The following is a 26,944-nucleotide window of genomic DNA, read 5'->3' as shown; positions in this document are numbered from 1 at the left end:
ATTTTAGAGAACACGACGCACCCTCTTCACTAGGCAAGCCATGATTGAATATGCGCACGGTATGCCAAGAGATAAAAGATACTTGATTGCAGATGTTAGCGCCTCATAAGATGCGGCTCACCACAAGCTCTAACCCTTGTCTCGTCGGCGCAATGTTGTATACCTGTGTCTGTTTCACAAATACTTTAATGGAATGTGTTCTGACGAACTTGCATCCCTTCGACGTAAATAGCCTCGACTAATCCGACAAGCAGCAAAATCCCATCCCTTCACCGTAAAGCTCCCTAGATGCCGGAAAGCTTTCTCCCTTAATAATTTCTTCTCTCGAATTGCTAGACTTTGGAATTCCCTCCCTATTTCCCGCTTCCCCGAAAATGTACTGATTAAAAAATTTTCCACATGCATGAATATCCTATATACCGAATTTCAAGTCTGTAGCTAAAAAATTCGTTGAGTTTATAGGTTGAGAAGTGTCCTCACGCACACACACAATCTCACTTTTATTGATATAGTAGCAGGCCGCCAGGCGTTACCCGGTCGTAAAATATGCATACATATTATATTTTAATAAATGCAAAATTCTTATTGATTATAAACAGAAACGCCATAGGTATTAAACGAAAAACGAAGTTAAAAAAAAAAAAAAAAAAAAAAACCAAAGAAACTGAGACATATGCATGCGAGTATTATGTTTTTTAAACAGTTCTTGTAGTAAAAAAAAAAAATACTCGAGCTGAGATCGAAACCAAGACCTAGAATACAGTAAGTCAATTGCGATAACTATTACACCAGCTTGACATTAATTTTAAATAGTGTTTTCAAACCAACTAATACTTAGCGTATAATAAGCAAACGGAGGCAAATAATTTTTTCCCTACTTAACAGAATGTATCCCGTATTAAAGTACACTTACGAAGGAGAGTGTAACTAGTCTATAGCTTTCCTTGACACATTCGTAACAAAGCACCATCTTGTTACCTTACATCAGTATACCGTAAATCCACATTTACGGGGCTATATACTCGTTGGGATTAATTTTATCCCCCCCCTCCCAAACGTAAGATTAATTGGACCCTAACATGATTATTTCTCTGGTGATTTTTTTTCAAAATCACATTTGGACGAGGAATTGAAAGTGATTACCGATACTCTATCCAAGAATATGTACCCTCTTGATGTGATTAGGTCAGTTATGCAAAGAAAAATAACTGAGTTTTCCCAAATTAAAGTTAAAACGGTGACTAAATGTTCAATATGTCTTCCTTTACCGTGGTTGGGGACAGTAAGTGAGAAATTTGCCAAAGAAAAAAAAAATGCTATTTTGTTTCAAATGTGCGTGTTATGTTATCTAGGAAAACCTTAATGCCATCCTATCGGAAAGATGTTCTACCCACCTTCCACATCAGAATAATAATGTAATTTACAATGTTAAGTGCAGTTGCGGTGTCAACTACGTGGGTAGAACGCCGTTAAGATTAGATGGGAAAATCCAACAGCATGTAAAATCAGAAATGGGACATACCGAGCAACGTACGTTCTTACCAATAAATACGAGTCTTCAATAACTGACCATCTCATTAAAAACCCGTCATGTGCAGCGAACCCCAGCACGAATACATTTTCAATTCTGAGTCGTGCTCACTCCACATTCCATCTTAAAATCTTGTAGACTATTCACGTTCGGTTGAGGAGGACTCTCTGCAAACAGGGTGAATTTCTCTTAGATTTGAGCCTGATAAACCTCTACGATCTTCGAAAATAATATCATATTGTTGCTTTTTTTTAAATCGCTCCCATGTTGTTGTTGTTGTTGTTGTTCTTCTTCTTCTTCTTCTTCTTCTTCTTCTTCTTCTTCTTATTATTATTATTATTATTATTATTATTATTATTATTATTATTATTATTATTATTATTATTATCCCCTGCTAAGCGGAAAAGCGAAGGCGAAACCGGTCAGCTGACTCCTCTTTTTTTTTTCTTTTTTCGCTTTGAACTGGCAGAACGGTGGTTCATTAAAATTGTGGGGTCTGCGTTCGCGCCTGGTCCACAAAGTATGGAAATAAAAAACTTAAAAATTAAAAAAAAAAAAAAAAGTTTACAAGGGTTTTTGATATAGATGTACATAATAATACCTTGAAAAGTATGTTTTAACTTAAATAGGTATGGTATAATAAAATTATGGTGTCTGCGTTCGTGCCTGGCCTCCATAGAATGGAAATAGGCACAAACTGTAATAAAGACTTTTCATATCTATCTGCGTAAGTATACTTTGATAATTATGTTTCAGTTTGAAGAAATATGGTATAATAAAATTATGGGGTGTTCGTTCGCGCCTGACCTCCATAGAATGGAAATATGTCACAAAGTTTAACAAGGGTTTTTAATATAGATCCACAGAATATTGTGATAAGTGTTTCAGTGTGAAGAAATATAGTATAATAAATTATGGGGTGTATCTATTTTATTTTTAATTTCATCATATTTTGCTTTGGTTTTGATACCCCCAAATTCGAAGCTATCTCTTTACAGCCCTTCCTTTTCATAACCTATCATACTTTTATAAATCAGAGTCCATTTCCTGTAGGCTGTTTTTGAACCCAATCAACGACGGGTACTTTTGCAACACTTTGATGTTTTTTTTTTTTAATGAAAGCTCATGTTATGCTTACATCGTCAAGTAAATACCAGATGCTGACGGCAAATATTTCTATTTCATTGAATGTTTTCTTTTTTTTAGATATTAAAAAAAAAATTAGTCGATAAAGAAGTATTAAAATATATCAATCAAAAACTCGTGTATTTCATTAAAAGAATTAAAAAAAAAAATCGACGAAGCGGATTTTTTGTTCTAGGGGAAAAACTTATAAGTGAATGTGCGTTTCCTTTTTAAATACGGAGGATGAAAAATACTAATTTGGTTAACACACGCAATAAAAAAGAGACATTATTTATATCCCTTGGCCTCATCCGTATTTCATAAATTTCATTTTAGCAGGAGCAACTTCGCGCAAAACACGTTGCGAAAATGCGATTTTCTACGACCCTCGCTTTAAAAAGTCCTTTTATTTACAAAAATACATGGAATTTAAAATATCAATATGGATAAATTCTTAACAATTAAGGATGGAACTACCCATTTAATAGTATATTTTTTTTTAAGTAAGTGATTTTTTGGCATTTATATATATATACATATATTTATAAGCAAGTACAAAATATGTTGATTTTCTTTATACTTCTTTTTAAAGAAACCCGCTTTAAAAAACATTTATTGCATAATTTTCTATTAAACCTGTTATTTTTTTTTAATTTGGTCTTTGCTCCTTTAATTGAAGAAAAAAAAAGGGGTTGAATTACATTTTTCAAGTAGTTATAAGCTTTGAAAAATAGTAAGTTGAATTATTAAAGTTCTGATCTTCATTTTTAATGGTCACTTTCTGATACATCTAATGCATCAGGTTGGCTTACGATCGTTTCAGAAATATTAATGCCCCGGCTAAAATTGAAACAAGATGCAAATCCAAAAGTACACAGTTCAATGTTCATTTTTGTCTATCTTAAATAAACCTGCTATGTGACTAACTGTGTTGATACCAAGATGAGTTTCTGCACACAGCTCATTCCGAATAATGGTTCTCACTTGAGAAAAAAGGGAAGGGGTAAAGGTTACCACAACTCTCTAAATAACTGAGATTGAACGACGCACGCGCAAGTTGGGCATTGATTACAGATTCGACTCACTCTATATAATACTTACATTTATTTTGGGGTGTGATTAATATAAAATTAAATGTATTGCTTAAGTACGTCCAAAAATGAATGGCGATGCTCAAAATGAATAAACATTTTGACCCTTCCCTTTACTTAAGAATTCACCAAAAATCAGGAAATTAACCAATTTTAGTGAAATTTTCAATATTGATCAAATAATTATCACGGAATATAATGAACTCATAATTTTTATTTAAATCTTAGTTGAAATGTATTATTTTGTTTAAACAAAAAATACCTTTACTAAAGTTATGGTTTTCAGTAGTAAAACAAAAAAGCCCCTTAAGTCCATATTAATGAATTCGATATAACTCGAAGAAAAAATAATTTCTCGAACTACCGATATTATCATTGAATTATTTTAATATTTTCACACAAAAAATTATAAATCTTGAAAAATAAAAATAAAAAAATTAATTTAAAAACAGGAACATAGAAAAATAATTAAATAAAAAAACGGTAAAAATGATACAAAAGTTGAGGATAGGAATGTACGGATGCACGTCTGAGGAAAAAAAGAAAATCAGCACCCCCTAACTCCTTTTAATTACATGACGTAATTTTAAGACAGACTGTCTCAAATTTAGAGCTTTGTATAATCAATGTTTACAAAACTTCCGTTTGTTGCGATTTTGCGAAGGGCAGATCCCTCGATTTTGGGGGCTAATTAAGCTATTTTTTGTATAAACAAGGTGTTTTTTTTTTAAATTTAATTCAATATCTTACAACTTTACTTGACTAATTGTTTTTAAAATAGACCCAGAAAACTGATATTTATCTTTGAAAGGATTTTTACAATGAATTTATTTAACTTTCAAAATTTAGCTGAATTGGTTAGATCGATGTGAAACATTTTTCGTAACTTTTTTTCCACATATACAAATATTTTTTTTTAATTTGGGAAATTAACTTTAGTCATTAGTCTTTCAAATACAATCAAAAAGTAGTCGGAAACCTACAAAAAAAATTATGATAAATCGACTTTCAAAACTATGTCCCCCTATCTTATCCGGCCATTTTTGTCCGTACCTATTGTACAATAATTGAACTTCAAATTATGAAACGTTTGTGTTTGTGTTACAAGCCCTTCGAGGCACCATAAAAATCCTGCAATAAATAAATACTTACAAAACGTTTCCTTTATTATAAAACTATGCAGATCGTTAAAAAATGAACATATATCTAAAGAAATGCCAAAAACACTAGAGGATGACCTCCAATCTGTAGGGGAATGGGGACAAAAATGGATGGTCACATTCAATTCTGCCAAGACTAAACTGGTTTCCTTCAATAATTACAAGAAACCTTCTCTGCCACCTATAGCAATGGCCAGTGACTCTTTATCTGTGAGTACATCTTTCAAACTGCTTGGCCTAACGTTCACAGGAAACATGAGTTGGAACAATTACATTGAAAGCGTTGCCAGGTCCGCTGCAAAGAAGGTAGGTTCTCTCTACCGTGCTAGAAAACTACTAACACCCGAAAGTATCCTGTATCTCTATAAGGCCACCATTCGCCCATGTATGGAGTATTGCTGTCACATTTGGGCTGGTGCATCTGCTACTAGTCTCTCGCTCCTTGACAAGGTACAAAAGAGAGTTGCAAATCTGATAGGTCCTGAACTGGCATCTAAGCTTCAGCCTCTGTCCCATCGATGAAACGTTGCATCCCTCTGCCTGTTCTACAAGTATTTTAATGATGAATGCTCTGACGAACTGCAGATACTTGTGCCCCCACGACGTAGACACCCTCGACAAACCCGACAGGCAGCAAAATCCCACCCCCACACAGTAGAGATCCTTAGATGAAAAAGATTTTTCTACTCTAGTAGTTTCTTCCCCAGAACCGCTAAACTCTGGAATTCCATTCCAGGCCACTGCTTCCCCAACTGTACTGACATGCAGAAGTTCAAGTGTAACGTGAACCGACACCTTGCTGCCCAAATCCCAACATAGTACCCCAGTAGTTGTTGCCCCTGATAGTAGCCCCCTACACCAAAGTGGCAATGTACCTTACTTGGGGTGAAAATGTAAAAAAAAAAAAAAATTAAATTTTCCTGTGTTTAGGGAAAGATATTTGTGTACTTTGTTTTTGATTTCTCTAATGTTAAATATACTGCATCATTACCGATTCATTTAACGATTCATAAATGCAAATGAGAATTTTTACAATTTATTTTTTTGCATACATTTACGATTTTTAAAAATTTAATTGGAGTAAAAACAAGTTTACAAGCAAACAAAAAATATTTACAAATGATGAAATAAAACAATATGGGGGAGGGGAGTCATTTTGCCCCCCCCCACCAACCCCTCCAGAAAGAAGCTGATTCTTAATGCAATCTTCTACTTATATAAGAGTCAGATACGCCCTAAGATGAAGTACTGCTGCCACATCTAGGAAGATGCCATTTAGAAAGCCATTCTTAACATAACGTTTTGTTAACTCATATATACCTAACAATTTGATAAACAATAGGGTACTTCTGCAGTTTAGTAATCGTGATATTTTTAGATAGTATTTTCAAATTAAATCCAAGTATATGGCATCTTTTGCTGGTTGAATTGTTAGGTGAAAGTATAGAATAGTTAAGTTGCAGTACGGCAATCTGGTTGGCGATATCCTTTACACCTCCTTGTTATCTCTTTTTCACAAAGGAGATGTTGCTAGTCTCTCTCTACTCTCTCATTATTTCCCATAAATTAAGCTTTGAGCCTAAGGTCACAAAAGTACACTTTTTCCCTTTTTCTTTTTTCTTTTTCCGATGTGATGGTGATAGTGGGTACTTATTACATAATTAGGCCATCAACGGTTGCTTTGCAAGGTTGCATGAAATTAGATCCCTTTCATTTGCATGCATCGATAGCGTTGTTTTTGGCATAACTGTAAATATGTAATCTTGGTAATTAGAAGTGTTATAGCAATTTGAATAATATGATTGGTCATTGACTGAAGTGGTTCGCAAAAAGCATTCTATTTAAGGTCACATGTTTTAATTTTGTTCCTTTTTCTTTTTGCACAAAAATTGTTACATTCTTCAATAACAACTTAAGTAGCCAGCTTATCATGTTGTCACGCGTGAACGCATAAACATTAAATATGGTGCTCGGCTCTCACACACCCAGAAAAAAAAAAATTAACAAAAAACATGAAAAATAACCCTTTTTCATTTTATTCCCTGCTTCTTATGAAAGTCATTGTTAAGCTGAAACCTTGGTCAGAAAGTGCATTCAGGGACAACTCTATGTGACTAGTATCGGGTTGACTTTTCACGGATAGAGCTTCTTTGCATGGGTACCCAGTCTATGGAACACAATGACATGGGACTGCTCTGGTAGCATGCTCTCGTTTCGTCAGTCAGGACCAGGTAGCAGTCTTCAGTAATTCACAATTGTAATCTCAATATTGCCTACATTGAGGATTGAACCTTCAACCTTCAGAAGAGTGTCACTTAGAGCTGAATTTTATTTAATACGGTTACGCCACATTGTAAAAATAACATCTAAGATGAAAACAGTAGTCCGAATAATTCAAACAATCCAAACTAATTTTAGATTGTTTAAATTGCAATTAAAAGTAAAAACAAGTCATCGGAGGAGCAGGAAAAAATTAGACACACACGCATGCATGAATACGCAAACACACGCACAAATAAACACGCACTCAAACACACACACAAATGTATACAATCACACAAGCAAAAACAAATGCACACAAAATTAAAAAAAAAACACACACACATACACGATTGTATTTTTTATATCATCAATATTCTTATTTACACACACATACAAACTAACACTCATAATTCGAAATATTAGCAAATGAACGTAATTTTTTCGCTGTATTATCAATGACTGAAGTTGTTGCTATTGTTGTTTTTATTAGTTTGGTTATGTCATTGGGTCATTTAGTGCAGAAACCTTACAATTAACAATTGCAAGAAACCTCAACAACCGATTGTCATAGCAAATAACACCCTACCCCAAAGTTCAACATTTAACCTCCTTGCCTTAACTAACATGAATTGAAACAAATATATAGAAGATGCGACTACGGCTGCTAAAAGAAAACAGGTTATATCTACAGTGCAAGAAAACTTCTTACACCTGCCAAGATCTTATATCCTTACAAGACCACCATCCGCACATGCATGGCGTATTGTTGTTTCATCTACACTGGTGCACCATCAACTTGTCATGTAGAAATTGAAACAACGTAAACAAACATCTCACTGCTCAACTTCTCTCTTAGGGTGGAGAGTTGTATGCATGCATATCTGTCATATTTTGTGCCCTCTTGTATCTATGTTTGCGTGTAACAATGAATGTTGAAAAAACTTTTATATTATATAAAGGAAATGTATTTCTGTTGTATTTCTTACATATTCCGATTTGGTATCACCTCAAATTGTGTCAGGCCTACCCACTCTTGCAAAAAAAAAAAAAAATAATAAACAGCAACACTTTTACAAGTGAGATACCAACAATTTAATAGAAAAAAAAGAATTGCTCTACATCAAATTAAGAGTTATCTGGTAAAAAGGAGAAAAGGAGAGCTGGAGCAGTATGCGTTTCAACGTGGGCTCCCCCTATCATACTAGAAAACTATTTACACAGGCCATATACTGTATCTTTACAAATCCACGCTTCGTCCATGCATGAAGCATTGTTGTCACATCTGGGTTGGTGCATCTGCCACTAGTTTTTCACTCTTAAACAGAGTCAAAAACTAGTCTCCAATCTAATAGGCCCTGCACTATTAACCAAGCTCCAACTCCTGTCCCATCACTGCAATATTGCATCTTTGTGTCTATTTTACAAATACTTTAATGACATATGCTCTGACGAACAACCTAGCAAATCGAAAATACCCTAACATGACAGATGGCAAAATCCCACACCTTCACTGTAGAGATCCTTAGATGCCAGAAAGCTTTCTACTCTAATAATTTCTTCTTTTGAACTACTAGACTTTGGAATTCCCTTCCTCTTTCCTCTTTCTTAGAATTTACTAATATGCAGAAATTTAAATGTAATGAGAACAGACATCTTGCTGCTAAACACCTTACATAGTGCTCCTGCAGGTATAATCCTAAATAGTAACTCCCTACATCCAAGTGTCAGTATACCTTGTTTGAGGTGAATAAGATTAGAAAAAAGTTGATATAGGCTGGATCACATGATTACCCATGGAGCAGTGATTGGGTTACCTTTTGGCTAATACATTCAATCCTTAAAAGGACAAAGAGGACACCCACTGACCAATGAATTAGTATTTTATAAACTCCAATACTACTATTGTAGTCCAATATAGAACAAAAGAAGACAGCCGAAACTCTTTAATTATTATTTTTTAAATTGAAAAAAAACAAAACAAAAAAACATAATAATTAGTAGTTTGTTATTGAAATTCAGATTCTGAGTATAAGAGTATTTATTTACTTCCTCTCCAGGGCGTTAGACACAAGGTCGTGTAGGTTTAATGAAAGTATTTCTGTGAAACGAACTGGATTCAAACCTGGCACACCCAGGTTTTCGGTCCATGTCAGTAACCATTTAGCCACCGTCAGTATTAATCCTCTTAAAAAGATAATACAGCAAATTAGTTTTTTCATGTATGAGTGATTTAAAGTAGCAACCAAATTCTTTACTGTTAATTGTTTAATGAGATGTTATTTTGACCTAAGCTAACATGAAAACCATTTAGACTTAATATACACAATTATATAACAATAAAAAAAAGTAAATATTCCCAGACTTTGGAGCCGACACAGAAGTTCTTATTACTCGCCATACCAATTATTACCAATTATTAGCTGTCCTTATGTTTACTACTGCATCAAACATACACTAATTACCAATAAATCAATTAATTGAAAGTTTAGTAGGTAAACGAGTATAAACGTATAATAATAGAATGTTACATCTTGTAATACTATCGTGGATTGCTGAAGTCCATGACTAGGGAGTGTAACTTGGTTTGTTTGCACCGTGTTGACGTTTTGGGAATAGCTGTTACGTCCTGGCACGGCACAGCCAGCTTCCCGAAGGCTATGATAGGTACATTCCCTTAAAATGAAGGAATTATGCCCGGTTGGGTTGACAGGTCTTTGGCGGGCTTTAAACGTCATTAATTCTCTGAAGATAATTAATTATTTAGGCTAGGATCATCAGTTGAAATTTGAACGCTTGTATAAAAGGAATGGACAAAATATTTTTCTATATAAAAAAATATTTATAATTTATTTTTACATTTCAAGGAACATATAAAACCTGAAAGTCAGCTGGCTGGTTTAATTTAGAAAACCAATATAGAACTCTTAGAGAGTCCAAGTTTTCATAATATAGTTTACACAGATCATAGGCTTATATGTGTCCATGTAAATCTAAGTAAGCCTAAATCTAAGAAGACTAATTGCAGGAAGCTTAGCATAGTGATGGGTTACCAGAAACAGCTGTTACTAAAAATAATGTATGAACTGTGCCATCATTGAAAATAAGTGGTGGAGAAACCCTAGGAAAGTCAGTTGGCCCTGTTCTTCTGAATTTAGCCGTCAGCTCAACCTAAATTAGATCAGGCGGTGATGGCGGGAGATAGTGCTAATGCTATTATAATTTATGACTGTCTTCTAAGTTAAAAAGAATCCCCCAGAAAGCAACGTTACTGCAGATTAACATGCAGAGAAACGTCATCATGCTTTAGATCAATACGTCAATCATGTCAAATTGCCTAACTAAAAATCTACTACAATTATGTCACGTTGTCTGGCTACAAACGAATGTATTTTTACAGTGCTTCGTTCTCATTTTCAACAGGTTTTTATAAGGGAAACTAGTCTTTCTTTCGTATATTTAGATGATTATTTAGCTGACTGTTCATCTTGGAGTAACCGATGCAAAGTATGAAGGTGACATAAAAGAGGAAGAAGTTTTGAGGGTCTTGAAACAGGTTGGATGGAGCTTCTGGGATCAACGTTTTATTCTACATGGAATAATTAAGACTATTGCCTATCGTTGTTCTCTTGCTGGGTGTTTTATTTAACTCCTTTATCTAACAAGTGAATTCCTCAGTATTTTACCAGGAGAATTATCAAATGACTATGCAAGAGAAAACATTAACAAGAATTGAAAAAAAGTTTTCCCAAAGTTTTTTTCGGTGCACTGGGAGATTGAAGATGCTCAGGTGCATGCTATCATAAAAAACCTTGACACTTCCAAAGCATGTGGACCCGACCTCATCCCAGCTGTGCTATTAAAAAAGTGCTCGGCCGAAGTAGCTCCAGTTCTCTCCAAACTCTACAACAAATGCCTTAATGAATCTTGCTTTCCGAGCTGTTGGAAAACTGCTTCTGTAGTACCAGTATTCAAGAATTCTGGCGAAAGAACTGACCCATTAAATTATCGCCCTATTAGCCTCCTCCCACTTTTTGCCAAAATATTTGAGACCTTAATTAATCATGCTCTAGTCCAGCACCTTACAGATGCTAAACTTCTGACCGACCGTCAATATGGATTTAGACAAGCCCGTTCCACGGCAGACATCCTCACTGTAATCTCTGAACGCATATACCATTCACTGGACAAAGCGGGAGAGGGAAGAGCGGTAGCTCTAGATATATCTAAGGCTTTTGACAGGGTATGGCATGAGGGTCTCCTCAGGAAGATTAGATCTTACAGTATCACTGGTAGAATACTTAACATAATTAAATCCTTCTTAGATAAGAGAAAAATCCAGGTTGTCCTCGACGGTCGTACATCTAAACAATATGATATAAATGCGGGAGTGCCCCAAGGATCTATCCTGGGACCTCTGCTGTTCCTGATATTCATAAATGACCTCCCCGACAAGATTACCTCTGAGATGGGGATATATGCTGATGACACCACACTCTATAGCAGGCACGACAGGAAAACAAACGAACATATATCTAAAGTAATGGCAGAAACACTAGAGGATGACCTCCAATCAGTAGTGGAATGGGGACAAAAATGGATGGTCACGTTCAATGCCACCAAGACAAAACTGGTTTCATTCAATAATTACAAGAAACCTTCTCTACCACCTATAGCAATGGCCAACGACTCTTTATCTGAGAGTACGTCTCTCAAGCTCCTTGGCCTAACGTTCACTGGAAACATGAGTTGGAACAGTTACATCGAGGGCATTGCCAGGGCCGCTGCAAGGAAGGTGGGCTCTCTCTACCGTGCTAGAAAACTTTTAACACCCGAAAGTATCCTGTACCTCTATAAGGCCACTATTCGCCCATGTATGGAGTATTGCTGTCATATTTGGGCCGGTGCATCGGCTACTAGTCTCTCGCTCCTTGACAGGGTTCAAAAGAGAGTCGCAAATCTGATAGGCCCTAAACTGGCATCAAAACTCCAGCCTCTGTCCCATCGTCGAAACGTTGCATCCCTCTGCCTGTTCTACAAGTATTATAATGGTGAATGCTCTGAAGAACGACGTGAACACCCTCGACAGACCCGACAAGCTGCAAAATCCCACCCCCACACTGTAGAGATCCCTAGATGTAAAAGATCCTTCTACTCCAGTAGTTTCTTCCCCAGAACTGCTAGACTTTGGAATTCCATTCCGGGTCACTGCTTCCCCAACTGTACTGACATGCATAAGTTCAAGTGCAACGTGAACCAACATCTCGCTGCCCTAATCCCTACATAGTACCCCAGTAGATGTTTCCCCTGATAGTAGCCCCCTACACCAAAGTGGCAATGTGCCTTGTTTGGGGTGAAAATGTAATAAAAAAAAAAAAAAAAAAAGATGCCTTCTAATTTTAAATTGAAACCAAATAAGTTTCTTTTTAAAAAAAGATGTTCTATTCACATTATTGAATCAGAATGATGGAAAACTAAATAGACTTGTGGAACTGAGTATCTTGCCAAAGTAGAATACAGTGAGTTGGCTTCACCTACGGTATACATGAAAAAAGTAAATGTTTGTTTGTGCTGATTTCTCCATACGATTGAATAAAGCATGAAAGGATTGTCCAGAAGAAATGTTTGCAAAACTTCATGATTTTTTTTTTTTTGCAAACACTGATTCAAATGATGACTATCTCCTATCTAAGGGTTTAACACTCACTTTTATTTTGTCCATTAGTTCTCATATTCCATGAGCGATGTTTCTGACAAAGAGGGAAGAATTGTTGTTTTCTGGGTCGGAATCTATCCATCTAATATTTATCGTTGGCTGGTTTCTGACCTTGAAGTGGTAGTTTTTAGCTCCTTATATCAAGTAACTTCATACTTTGTTTAGAGCGATTCCCATGAAAATATAAAAATTGTGAATGAAAAGTTTTCAAAACTGTTATGTATAAACATAATAGTAGTTTGTATAAATTGGGACAACTATTATTTGGAGTTAAGGTTGCAATAGACATTTCCAAGAAATCATGGGGAGCATTTTTAGCAGGCTGGAATTTGTGACAATTTGTACTTTTTTATTATTTTTTTTTCAAACAAGGCACAGTGCCACTTTGACGTGAAGGGCTACTATTTGGGAGAAAATTTGCAGAGATACTCTGTAGGAAGTTGAACAGCAAGATGTTTGTCTAGATTACACTTGAACTTTTCTGCATGTCAATACAGCCAGGGAAGCAGGGACCCAGGAGGGAATTCCAAAATCTAGCAGATTGAAGAAAGAAACTATTGAGTAGAAGGGATCTCTACAGTGTAGGGTGGAATTTTGCTGCTTGTCGGGTTAGTTGGTGGTATTTATGTTGAGGGAATACAAGGGCTTAGAGTTCGTCGGAGCACTTTCCTTTAAAAATACTTGTAAAATAAGCAGAGGGGGATGCAACATTTCGTCAATCGGACAGCAGTTGGAGTTTGGGTTGCAATGTGGGGCTACTAGGTTGACGACTCTTTTTCAAACCCTGTTTAGGAGTGGAAGACTAGTGGCAGATGCACCAGCTCCATGCATGGGCGAAAAGTGGCCTTGTAGAGGTACAGGACACTCTCAAGTATAAGTAACTTTCTAGCATGGTAGAGAGAACCCACTTTCTTTTGCAGCAGCCTTGGAAATGTCCTCAACGCATTTGTTCCAATTCATAGGAACAGATGACATTTTAATAAACAGTAAAATCATTGAATAACATGAATTACACTTACATAAAGTCTTTGAAAAATTCTGAATTAAGTTAAGAGGTAAATAATAATTTCTTTATGTAATAATTAAAATACGTTGATCAAATAATAGACGAAATTAGAAGAATAGCAGATCCGAGCCAAACTAGTGCTATTAAAAATATGGCGTCGCCTGGAAACGTGTCTTCACTTCAAAGTTTTCTTGACCTGGTAAATTACTAAAATGTCTGTGCCAAACATGCACAGTTTGTGAGCTCCTCTACGGAATATGCTTTAATGAAATCATAGCACTTGTACACCCCTGACGTACATATTCCCATTAGCCTGAAAGCAGCAAAATCCCATCTCTTCACTGTTGAAGTCTCTAGATTCTGAAAATCCTTCTACTCTAATAGCCTCTTCCTTCGGACTGTTAAATTTGTAGAATTTCCTCCCCATTTCTTGCTGTTCAACTCTCGACAGTTTCCCCCCACCCTCACCACTGTAGACATGATCAGAAATAGTAGCACCTCACGGCTAAGTGGCAAAAATCCTCGTTTGAGATGAAAAAAGTAAAAAGAAGAAGAAAAAAAAACTATTAAAAAAACAATACTTGATGATCTGGTTGACTGAATGCCAAGAAAAATAACAAATATTCGTACATCATGATTATTACTGATACATTATAATCAAAATCATTGTAGCTATTGATACCAGCTCATACGGCATTTGTACTTGCATATTACACAAAATGGAAGACGAATCACCGAAGCTAATTGCTTATGCGTCTAACGCTACTACCTGCAGAGAAAAACTACTCATAAATCGAGAAGGAATCATTAGGAATTATTTTTGCAGTGACTAAATTTCATTGAATCGTCCATGGAAGGCATTTTGTCTTGTAAATTAATCATAAAACACTACTCACGATCTATCACATATCTGCTTAGTTTTTCTGCCCCCTTGATTTTCTGTAATGGCGAAATTTACAATTTGAAAAAATCTTTTTCCGCCTTGATTATTAAATGCTTGAACAAGTTTCTTCATTTATACTTGTAGAGGACCAGGATATATAAATCCTAATCCCGTTACAAAAGAAAAATAATGAAACGAAATGGAATGAAGGAAAGAAAGACTCAATTGCTGGAATAGATAAACGTGTCGTTTATTTATTGTTGAAGGAATGAATGTTTTAGATATAACACGTGTTCATGTCCGCGCGGGTGTACCCATCGTTTGTTGCGGGATTGGTAGTATAGAAGGAAAAAGGAAATGTGTGTTCATCTCACTATCGTTTGTTCGCGCGTGGGAAGAGAAGTGAGTAATAGAAATGAGAATTATAGTCCAGCATGTAAACAAAGACAAAGAATAGAGGGTTGACATCAGTTAAACTGTGCGCCATGTTAGCCGTCAGCTACGCGGTGGTGTTCTCTGGCACAAGTAGTAGATAGAGAGAGAAAGAGTGTACGTACTGTCTGTTGGCTTTTTGCCCCACATAGTAGCCAGTGGTATGAGGTACGCGTGTGCGCGCATGCCGAAAAGGCATGCTGTCAGTCCGTAGACCGTACAGCTTGAAAGCTGGTCCTAAAAGAAAGAAGCCGCTTATTGCTCTTTCTTTTATACTTGTTTCTGGTGTTCTTTTGCACATGTGTGGATTTCCTTTGAAAGGGGAAGTGACGTTGTCCATGCGTGCTTACGTGTGTGCGTGTGTGAGTACATGTGTGTACGTTAGTGTGTGTGTATATACACGTGAATGTGAGTGTATGTACGTGAACGTGAATATATGTACGTGTGTGGACGTGCGCACGTATGTTTGTGTGCGCATATGTATGCGACAAGTAATATAGCTTGAAATGTGAACGTGTGTTTTTGTGTTAGACTAGAAAAGGCTCGCACATACTTCTCAGACGATTTTCTGACTTTTCATTTTCTGACTTCAGTTTTCTTCCGAACATGCAGAAAAAAAAATGACTGAAAGTGTAGACGTTTGCATAATTTCCAGTGAACTGCCTTCTCCCATGCAGTCGTGTCTGTTTTTGTATTCCCATTGGGCTAGTTTGTTGCATTCTCTTATGTAATTTACCGTTTCCTCAGTTTATTTGTGGTTTACATTTACTGTTTTTTTTTTTTTTTTTTTTTTTTTTTTTTACAAAGCAAAAAAAAACAAAAACAAAGAAAAACAGTAAATTTAAACCACAAATAAACTGTTTTCTTGTGTTTTGTCTATCTTGACTTACAGTGTCGGCAAAAAGAAAGTTTGCACTTATAATTTTTCAAAAACTGCAAATTTAAGCTAAATTTAATGTAACTGTTTAAACAACCTATACCTCATTTGATTCATCGTTTATTCCTCTATAATTTTACAGGTTCATATTTGACTTTTAATTAAAATATTCTAGTGTTCATGTCAATTAAAAAAAATACCTTCGAATTTAGGAGGCAAAAAAAAGTCCGAGGCAACAAATTCGTTTAAAACCAGCTTAAATTATCGCCCCTAAATCAGTTTAAAATATCCACCAACAGGCAACAAAGCATCTCTTATCGCAATTGTTGTTGTTCCAGGCAGAGGGATGCTACATTTCGTCGATAAGACAGAGGCTGAAACTTAGATGACAGATCAGGACCTATTAGGCTGGCGACTCTCTTTTGAACCTTGTCTAGACATGAGAGACTAGTAGCAGATGCACCGGCCCAAATATGACAACAATACTCCATACATGGGCGAATGGTGGCCTTATAGAGGTGCAGGATACTTTTGGGCATTAGTAGCTTTCTAGCACGGTAGAGAGAACCTACCTTCTTCGCAGCGGTCCTGGCAATGCTCTCAATGTAATTTTTCCAACTCATGTTTCCTGTGAACGTTAGGTCGAGGAGTTAACTTTATTTCTTAAAGGGGCTTTATGAATATTTTTTATAGATAAATATTAACAATTATTTTCATACATATGTCGGCAAGTGTTCCATGCTTATGCAATCATCAATGTAGAAAGTGATAATTACTGCTGATCAGGAGATTTAGACCTAATCATAAAGTCACTCCTGATTTCACAGGCTAGCATTCTATCTCAAAGCCACTCGTAATTAACACATTAATTGAGGAAAATTAAGTACCAATAAATGCAGGCATATACAGCAAGCAGTCAAAGAGTATTCAATGATCGGAAGTCAAAATATTGCATTTGTGTTAAAGTTTACCGAATTTTCTTAAAGAAGTTTATAAGCATAAAATTCTTAAATATTAATTATTTTTATACCTGTAGATATTATATTTATCCACAGTCAAACAGTTTCGCTATATCACAGTTCTTCAGTGTGCCTAGACTAACACCACTTCCAAGCCAGTGATTGAACCCTCAATCATCTAGTTGATAGTCGATATCTCTTACCACTAGGCTACCAACAAAGCGCTCGTAAATGATATTTACAATATCTTTCTATATAAACATTAACCGCTGCTTTGCAGTGTTCAATTAGTTTGTTGTGGTTTGAGTTGTCCCCCTTTGCAAATTGGCTGTTTGGAGAAATGGAAAACTAGATGGCTCTGGTTGATAGTCAATTTGCATAAGTGGAGAAATGGGCAGCATATAAACGGTACTTTTTTTTTTTTTTTTTTAAAGCAGGGGGAAGAGCGCAGAGTGTGAAACGACGGTTGGAAGAAGTGACGGGGAATTCTTTTTGGACGTTGAAGAGCTCAACCTTTTGGAAGGAACAGCTGTGTCTTATATATTTTTTTTTTAAATTTCTTTTTTTTCTACTTCACTACATTTGTTTACGACTAGCAGGGTGGGTGGGGGTTCGCCTGGCCTTGCCAGTTGTAAAATACGCTTAAACATATTTTAATTCATGCAGATTTATTATGACAAAGCCAATTCTCTATTGAATAGTGTACCTAATATGTAGTACTTATTTCAAAAGTAAAAAAAAAAAGTCTTGAGTGCTATCAGATAGAATTAAAGCTAAAACATTTAGCGCTCCAGCTGTGTTCCCTACTGTTTAAGCTAAGCCGTTTTAACAGATAAAAACAGTTTTAAAATTGAGCCACTTTTTAGGTAGGATTAGTTATACGCATGTACAAACTGTTACATCCTCCCTTTGGGTCCTATTTCTAAATATTCCAGAAATCGGAAATAATCCGCATGTCGAGAGGGTTGTCAACGGGCGCATACGGCAGATAATATTTCGACCTCCTTCGCGATCAAAAATTTAATAACATATAAGTTACCACGATTTTAACTTAGAAATGCTGCCTATGAGCTTCGGAGGGGTTATGTCAATAATCGGTGCATTTAAACATGTAATTTAAATATACAAGCACACTAAAGCCGATTCATCCGAGGAATTTCGTAATTTCTCTTTTTCTTTCTACGTTGCCGCTTGCTTGTTGAATACAGAATCCCAAAATCATCCAACAGGTGTGGATTGGACAGGATCTTAACAACAACTGACTGACTGATTGATTAATGCCCCAAATAATGGTTGCTTTTATCTTTTGCGCTAGAATTGGTTAGGTTTTTTAATCCAACCTGATTGTCCGCTGGTCTTCTTTCATTAGAATGCTCTGCTGTTACCTATTCTAGATGGTAACGATCTTGGATCATCACATTCTCACATTTAAAAAAAAATATATTTTACTTTTTTTTTTTTAAATCCAGACTCTGGATTGTTTTTAATCATTTCGACTATGAAATGATTGCTCTGTTGCTTACGTGAGAATTTTCTATTCTTGCATATCTGTCATCTGACAAAAAAAAAAAAAAAAAAGAAGCGTATCCACCACCAGATTTTCTTTTTCTTTTATATTTAATTTGTAAGGGATATTTAATTTGTAGGGGATATTTAATTTGTAGGGGATATTTAATTTGTAAGGGATATTCTTGTAGAATAAGAAACCAATTTTGCAACCGGCGATTTTTGATCCCCCCCAACAAAAGCAGGGTGAACCTGTAAATTCACCCTTGTCTGTTCGTCCGTTTGCACTTTTCTCAATAAATTAGAATTTTTAAAAATTTTGTACAAACATTAAACATATGAGTAAAATTTAACAGAATGGATTTTTCAAGAAAACTCCGGTTGCCCCTCTAGGGATGCCTTTAGGGTTAAAATGGCTAAAATTGACATTTTTGTGCTTATTAAAAAAAAATTGATGGCTTGGATTTTTATAAAACTTTCTGAAAAGTTGTAACTAACTGATTTAAATATAATTTTGTTTGTCTATACTTTGCGATAACTCTTGGGTGTACACCAGGGGCTCTTTTAGGGCTAATAAAAACACTCCATTTTTGGGACTATTTTACCATATTTGTCCAAAATTTTCTTTGTATGTCTATTTAGCAGTTTTGCATGATGCTGAATTCGAATTTAAATATGTTAAGGCCTTGTGAACTTTTGAGGCTAAATGTGGGGTGGGGGGTGTCAAATGATGGACTTAGTCATTTCTATTTTGTATGGTGCAGAACTCAAATTTACATGTGTTAAGGCCTAAAACTGAACCGTTTGTTCATTTTCACCAGAATTTGACGTCTCCTGGGGACTTTGGGGGCTAAATGGGAAGGAATAAATGCTGAACTTAGTCATTTTTTATGCCTCGTTCACTGTGCACTCACGGGTGCCATGTATGCTTCACTTGTTTCTCATTCCATTCAAAAGAACTAATGGGTTATGATGGCTTATTAAAGTCTACTGCTAACAACACTGGTTCATTGCTTAATTTGTTCGAATGACTTCTGACATTCCGATGTCCATTGGAATCCTATTCCTTTTTTTTTTTTAGAAAACTTGTCAGGAGCACTGCGATGTTGGAAAAATTCTGGCAGAATTTCCGATAATAGCCTGCCATACTCAAAAAATCGCCGATTTGGGGTATTTAATATTCTTCCTTTTAATTTCACTCGGGCTTACACACCTGTAGTTCACTGTGTGACCTAGATATTTGACCTCCGCCTTTCCAAAATTATTCTTTTCCATGTTTATCGTCAAATTTGCTTTGTTTAACCTTTTAAAGATTTGCATGATATTTTCCAAATGTTCACTCCAATTCTCATTGTAGATGACAATATCATCGATGTAAACGCTCACGTTTGGAATTCCAGCCAAACACCTATTCATCAATCGGTTGAAGATTGCTTGGGAATTCCTCATTCCAAATGGCATAACATTGTAATCGTATTCCCTGCCAGGCTCTACAAATGCGGATTTAAGCTTCGCTTGCTCAGTTAGTGGTACTGACCAATATCCTTATAATAAATCACATTTGGTGATGTATTGAGCGTTCGCTATCTTGTCGATTCAATCTTCTATCCTAGGTAGAGGATATGAATCAGTCTTAGTAATTTCATCCAATTTCCGGTAGTCTGTACAGAATCTGACCGAGCCATCTGGCTTGTCCACCAGCACTCAGTGATGCCCATTCGCTATGGCTTGATTCAATCATGTTGTTCTCCAACATATATTCAATTTCGTTTCTTATCAGTCCGTTTTCCTAGGATTTACCCGGTATAGGTGTTGTCTGACAGTCTATTCACTCGTTAGTTCGACATAGTGTTCAATGATGTTAGTTCGTCTTGGAACATTCAAGAACAGTCCTGGAAATTTCTTCATAATGTTAATCATATTCTGTTTTTCTTCTCCCGACAAATGGTTAAATTATTCACTCATATTCTCCAATATCATGGAGTTAGTTAACTTCATTGGTCTCTCCTTTATTTTTACACTATTGTCTAATAGTGTTCCTTTATCTTCAGTTATATTTACCAGACCCACAGCTAAATTTGAATTATCGTCCCGTTCCACATACTGTTTTAGTCGTTTGTATTCTATTTCTTCTTCCTGGAATGCTTATTTTATCTTTCAGGGCATCGACCGACCTTCTTAGACACTGTACAGGGATCACTGAATTTTTCGTCAAATGGAGATTTCGTTGATGGTAAAAAGACTATAATTGTCCCCTACAGTGCATTTTCTACTCTTGACCTTGCGGTTGTACAGACGTCAAATTTTCCGACGAGCTTTCATTAGATGGCCCCCCGCCATCTTCCTATTCCTTTCCAGGTTTTCTCGTAGGTTTCCGATGTATTGTTTTATTAATTCGGGCATCTTAGTGTTTTCTCACTGGTTTCTTACTATTTTGAGGGGGTTCCTCATTTTTCGTCCATGTACTAGCTCGAACGGGCTATTCTCGAGCGATTCTTGCACCGAATCTTTTATTGCAAACAGTACAAAGGATAGTTATGTTTCAATCATTCTTTCGTTCAGCACAATGAGCTCGTAACATGCTTTTAAGTGTGGCGTGAAATCGCACCAGCGTTCCTTGAAACTGTGGGTGGTACGGACTTGATGTGATATGTTTTATTCCCAGTAGCTCTTTTACCTTTTTCAATAAGTGAGACATGAAGTTTGTCCCCCTATCGGACTGGATTTCTGGAATTCCCATCTTTGTAAAGTTTAATAATTCTTCCATCACCTTTGTGGCAGATATGCTGCGTAATGGAATAACCTTCGGAAATCTGGAGCTAGCACAACTACTTATGGTCTGATTTCTTTTTGGCAAGAATCCGACGCAATCTATCAATACTCTGTCAAAAGGTTTTTCACTAACAGTTATTGGCCTTAACAGAACCGGTGGTATACCTGCTTGAAGTTTCCCTGCCTTCTGACATGTTTCACATGCATTACAAAATCTTTTAACACTGGTCTTCACGCCAGGCCAATAGAAATGTCGAGTCAACTTTTTATGTTAATTCCCAGATGTCGAGCTAACAGGACTTCATGAGCTAATCTAAACACTTCTTCATGATATTTATTTGGCATAATTAGTTGACATCATTGTTCTTTTCTACCATTTTTCTGCTTCGCAGAATAATAATTTCTTTTTAATATTCCCTCTTCCGGGAAATATTATCGTGTACGCATTCTGTTAGGCGGTCTGTTTATTTGCTTAATGAATTCCCTAAGTCTATCGTCGTCCTTCTGAACCTTTATTAATTCAGTATTTGATGCTCAATGGCGCGATTTTCTCATCACATGATTGACATCCTCCTCTCATCACGCGAGATGCTTGATGTTTTTTCTCATGGTCCATGCAAATTGTACATGTGTACACTTCTCACTTTTTCTTTAGACTTTCACCAATGTCAGTCAGTTCAATATTGACTTCATTTCCTACGATGAAATCTATATCCTTTATTGGAAGTTTTTCCATGATTCCGACTTCTATTCTCTTTCTGACTCTGCTCGCTCTCAGGTTTACCTTTATCATGGGTATATTTATTACTCCTCCTACTCCCTTGATCGATACATACCCCATTATTGGACTTCTTGTCGCCTTCTTTACAGAATTAATGACTGAACGGCAACTCTGTCTCAATATTTTCACTGGTATTTCACTTTTCTGTTCATAATTCTCCCCTCCCTTGTGAAGTGTTTTTAAATTTTGCTATCCTGTTGACGTTATTACAGCTTGCGACTTTGTGTCCATTTTCTTTCAATCGGACCCTCGGGTTAGTAAGCATTGTATTGCTATATGCCCCGCTTTCCCGCATGTAACTGGATTTGCCTTCTGTAATAGCGTCCATCGGCCATTGTTGCAGTTATCTCTCTTCATAGTTACTTCCTTAAATTCATTCACTCGGCTTGCTATGTTTAGTTTGCTTTTATTTCTCTTCCAGGTTATTATATATTCATCAGCCTTCGTTGCTAATTGCTGTCTGATTCGATCCTTTTCTCATTTAGATGAATTCGCATTTCTTCAACCAATTGAGGATCTCTTCTATTAGCACGAGTTGCTTAATCCTTTCTGCATCTCCATTTATTCCTTTGTGGGGGAGCAAATAAATACCATCTCCATTTATTCCTTTGACGTCACACCACTTATTCATTAGTCTTTCCTTCTCCCTTACGAATTCCTTAAATGATTGTGTAGTGTCCAAAATTTTTATCAATAGTCCTCCGGGACTAATTCAAAACTTTGCAGAATTGTTCGTTTCACTATGTCGCAATCGACACCCTCCTCTATCGACAAAGTGGTGAATGCTTTTTTGCACTTTTCCGGTGAGTGTGGTTTGCAATAAAATTGCACACTCCCCACGCGGCCACCCAAGGTTGACTGTGGTGCTTTCGAAGTGTGAAAAATATTCATCCATATTTTCTTCAGTGAATTTGGGTACAAATCCCACTTGTTTGGTCAAGTCGAAGTTATTTCGGTTGGCTTCATGTGCTGATTCGGCTAAGCTTATCTCTCTTAATCTAATTTCTTGCTCCATCCTTGCCTTTTCTAATTCTACCTTCGCTTGTAATTTATATTTTTCTAATTCTATTTGTTCCTTCGATAAATTAGCTCGTTCATCAGTTAATTCGTTTAATATACCTGGCTTGAAAATCTGCTCATCCACCATGTGTTCGACTATGGCTTGGATGATTTATCTTTCCTCAGCCTTCTTCGTTTCCAGTTTCGATTTGTCCCCTATTTCTATTAACTTGCTTTTCTTCATCTCCAGTTTTTCAAAAGACAGCTCAACAAAGAACCTTTCCACTATCTCCATTGTCCTTTTTTTTTCTTCCTCTGTGCACAGTTGACGAAGTTCAAATACTTTGTTCTTGTGAACTTTTATTTGAATTGGCTATCGAGCCTCGAGTGTGGTTTGTCTGCACGTTTTTTTTCCGGTGTCTAGTGTTGATTCTCGTTTTTGAATGTTTCTTCAAAATTTTATTTTTGGGGAAATTTTCATTTATCTGATTTTATAGTATTTTTGTCTGGAGGACAAAAAAAAAAAAAAAAAAAAAAATCCCGGACGAGTCCCCATGTTACATTCTCCCTTGGGGTTCTATTTCTAAATATTCCAGGAAATCAGAAATAATCCACATGTCGAGAGGGCCATCGACGGGAGCATGTGCCAAGTAACATTTCGACCTTCCTTGCCGTCAAAATGTTAATAACACAAGTTATCACGATTTTAACTTAGAAATGCTGCTTATGAGCTTCGGAGGGGTTACGTCAATAATCGGTGCATTCAAACAGAGTTTGCATAACAATGTCTAACTAGAGAAAGATAAAGACGACACTTTTGGTTAAAAAACAAACAAAATTAATATAATCTTTATTTTTTCTTCAAAACTCATAATATATACAAGTCGATGATAATTTAAATTCCAATTGGCCACTGGTCTTCCTTCATTAGAATGCTCTGCTGTTACCTATTTTGGGTGATAACGATCTCTGATCGTCACACTAATACAGATATGTCGGCAAGTTGAAATGAACGTTTTGCATTGCATCTTGCTGACTTCTATATGCATTATTCATTGTTATAAACCATTCTTAGTATATGATTACTATTTCCTATTAATTTCAGTATTTTAGTATTATGTGATCAGTAGTTTAAGAGTTTATCGGTTAAATATTTACAGACAGACATACAATACATCGGTTTTATTTATATAGATTAAGTTAACTTAATGACAGAACTCTGGAAACTGAATTAAGACATTCTATTTGCCTATATAAGCGTCATGTTTGTCTATTTTTGCAAACCATTTTCTCCGTACTAAAAAAAAAGTATTATTTGTCTTACTTAGCTATCAGCCCGGCCTTGCCCGGTCGTACAATCAACTTAAACATGATATTTTAATTTATGCAGATTGCGTATGTGTTATTATAGAATCAACCCTCTATTGATTATTATATATTACAAGGAAAAATTTACCCGATGGACTAATTTGCAAAAAAAAAAAATAAATAAATAAATAAAAAAAAAATAAATAAATAAATAAAAAAAAAATTAAAAAAAAATTAAAAAAATAAATAAATAAAAAATTAAAAAAAAAAATAAATAAATAAAAAAAAAAATAAATAAAAAATAAAAATAAAATAAATAAATAAATAATAATGATAACATCGTTCCTCAAATTCTGTCTGTGTTTGTTTACAATATCACATCAGCTGATATTTGAGCTTGACGATGAATACCCTGGAAAAGTTACTTCTGATTAATGTTTACTTTTAAAATATGCAAACGAAGAAATGATTTGCGGTGATTTTAAATGGTCGTCTTCTTTTGTTGTAAATTAAACTCATTAATAAGGAAAAAATTAGGTACACTCGGGCTTGAACAGGGGATCATTCGATCTGTAGTCGAATGCTCTACTAATAAGCTATATCTTCCGACTATAATAAATCTGTTTTTTTTTTTTTGTTTATTTGTTTTTCTTTTAGAAGAAATGATTTGCTGAAATTTTATAATCTTCCTTGTCCGGTGTAATGTAAAATATTCATCTGCAAAAAAAATTATTTTTTATCTATGGGAGAAAAAAGATTTTTTCGATTTTCCATATTTATCGGATGAATGTCTGTAAAAAAAAAAAAAACATCTAAGAACACTGCTAAACATATAAATTAGCTTTGTATGAAATTTGCAAATGATAGGCTCAGCCATTTTGGAAACGATGAGGAAAGAGTTCACACGCATATAAAAGTAGAGATAGAGATAGAAAAGCATTTGTTAAATATTATAATTGGTGTAATATAAGTTTGTTAAAATTAAACATATTAAACATATAAGTTTGTTAAAATTAAACATATTAAACATATAAGTTTGTTAAAATTAAATATTATCATTGGTGTCATATAAGTTTGTTAAACTTAAACATATTAAACATATAAGTTTGTTAAAATTAAATATTATCATTGGTGTCATATAAGTTTGTTAAACTTAAACATATTAAACATATAAGTTTGTTAAAATTAAATATTATCATTGGTGTCATATAAGTTTGTTAAAATTAAACATATTAAACATATAAGTTTGTTAAAATTAAATATTATCATTAGTGTCATATAAGTTTGTTAAACTTTACTTTCTATTTGCAGGTTTCAGCTCAAGACTCTATCGACCAATTGATTGTTTCCGCAGCCAATTCCAGTAAGTTGACCATTACTAGAAATAAAAATAGGCATTCTTAAAGCGAGAGCATTTTATTTAATGATGAGTTTTACAATAATTATAAACAGAAAAGTAAGCCTGACTGTTTTTTTTTTATTACACTGGTTTACAAAAATAAATTTTTGGTCTGAGGCAAGAATGGGGATAGTTGTTTTTTGTTAATTTGGGCTGAATTCAAATTTGTAAATAGTTTTGCTTTATCACCTCTAGTTTTCTGGCTTTTAAATCGTCTGATTTCAGTATAAACAGAAACTATATGTGAATATTTCAAGAGTCTCAGCTGCTTATAACAGATAAATCAGGATAGATAAAAAACACCGATTGAATCAATATACTTGGATGACGCAATTCAAAGTACTACAGATAGTCAAAAGTGTGTTTTCTTAGAAGATCTGGGGTATTTTGCCTCTGGAATGTCATGCAAGAGTATCCAACAGAAGTCTCTCATCATGCCGGGGTTCCATTTGCCTTGATAGTTGCTCTCCATATTCGTAATGTTTTGGTGGAATCTTTCTCCATGCTCATCACCCACCGCTCCAAGGTTTGACGGAAAGAAGTTGGAGTAGGAATGGAGAAAATTAATCTTGAGTGACATCGGCACTCTATTATCCTCGTAAGACTTTAGCAACTTCTCAACACAAGCTTGGTAATCTGGTGTGTTACCAAGGAATCCACTACATACCTACTTGAATGCTTCGCATGCTCTTAGTTCCTTTCCTTTAAGTTAAGAAGCTCCTTAAAATCAGCACTTTTCGGATCTGAGGTCCGACAAAGATGCCCTCTTTGAGCTTAGCAGCACTTAGACCTGGAAACCAATTTTGCAGTCAAAATAGTGAAAGTAGGTACTTCTGAGGAGAGAAATGATGTTTCAATGCTGTGCAACTGTTGTGAAGTCCCCATACACATAGCAGAAAGAATTGGCCTTGTTAAGGCATCCTCGACGTTTTAATGTGCTTGAAGCCATTGGAGAATCTGAAAATATAACAAAGTAAAACTAAATCATATGCAAGGCAATAAAATATGCATTTGAGCAACCCAAAAGATATGTAACACGATAGTTTAGGGACACCAACCTCCAGCGCCACCTGCGAGTGAGACAAAATCTTTCAATGACTTCCAGAGTACTACTGAGTGGTGATTGAGACCTGCAGCCTT

At 35.4% G+C, this 26,944-nt stretch overlaps 1 protein-coding gene across 1 annotated transcript in view; it reads left to right on the top strand.

Moving 5' to 3' along the window:
• Positions 1-26,944, top strand: part of LOC145303575 (uncharacterized) — a 115,837-nt gene that overhangs the window by 12,314 nt on the left and 76,579 nt on the right. Inside the window, exon 2 of the mRNA XM_080145118.1 lies at positions 25,717-25,768. Coding sequence (XP_080001244.1) covers positions 25,717-25,768 — 52 coding nt within the window. The remainder of the gene's footprint in view (positions 1-25,716; positions 25,769-26,944) is intronic.

The sequence above is a fragment of the Euprymna scolopes genome, chromosome 19 (genome assembly GCF_053919585.1).
Source record: "Euprymna scolopes isolate OS-2025 chromosome 19, ASM5391958v1, whole genome shotgun sequence".
Lineage (NCBI taxonomy): Eukaryota > Metazoa > Mollusca > Cephalopoda > Sepiida > Sepiolidae > Euprymna > Euprymna scolopes.
Note: the sequence above shows the minus strand (reverse complement) of the source record. Positions and strands in the feature narration are given on the sequence as shown.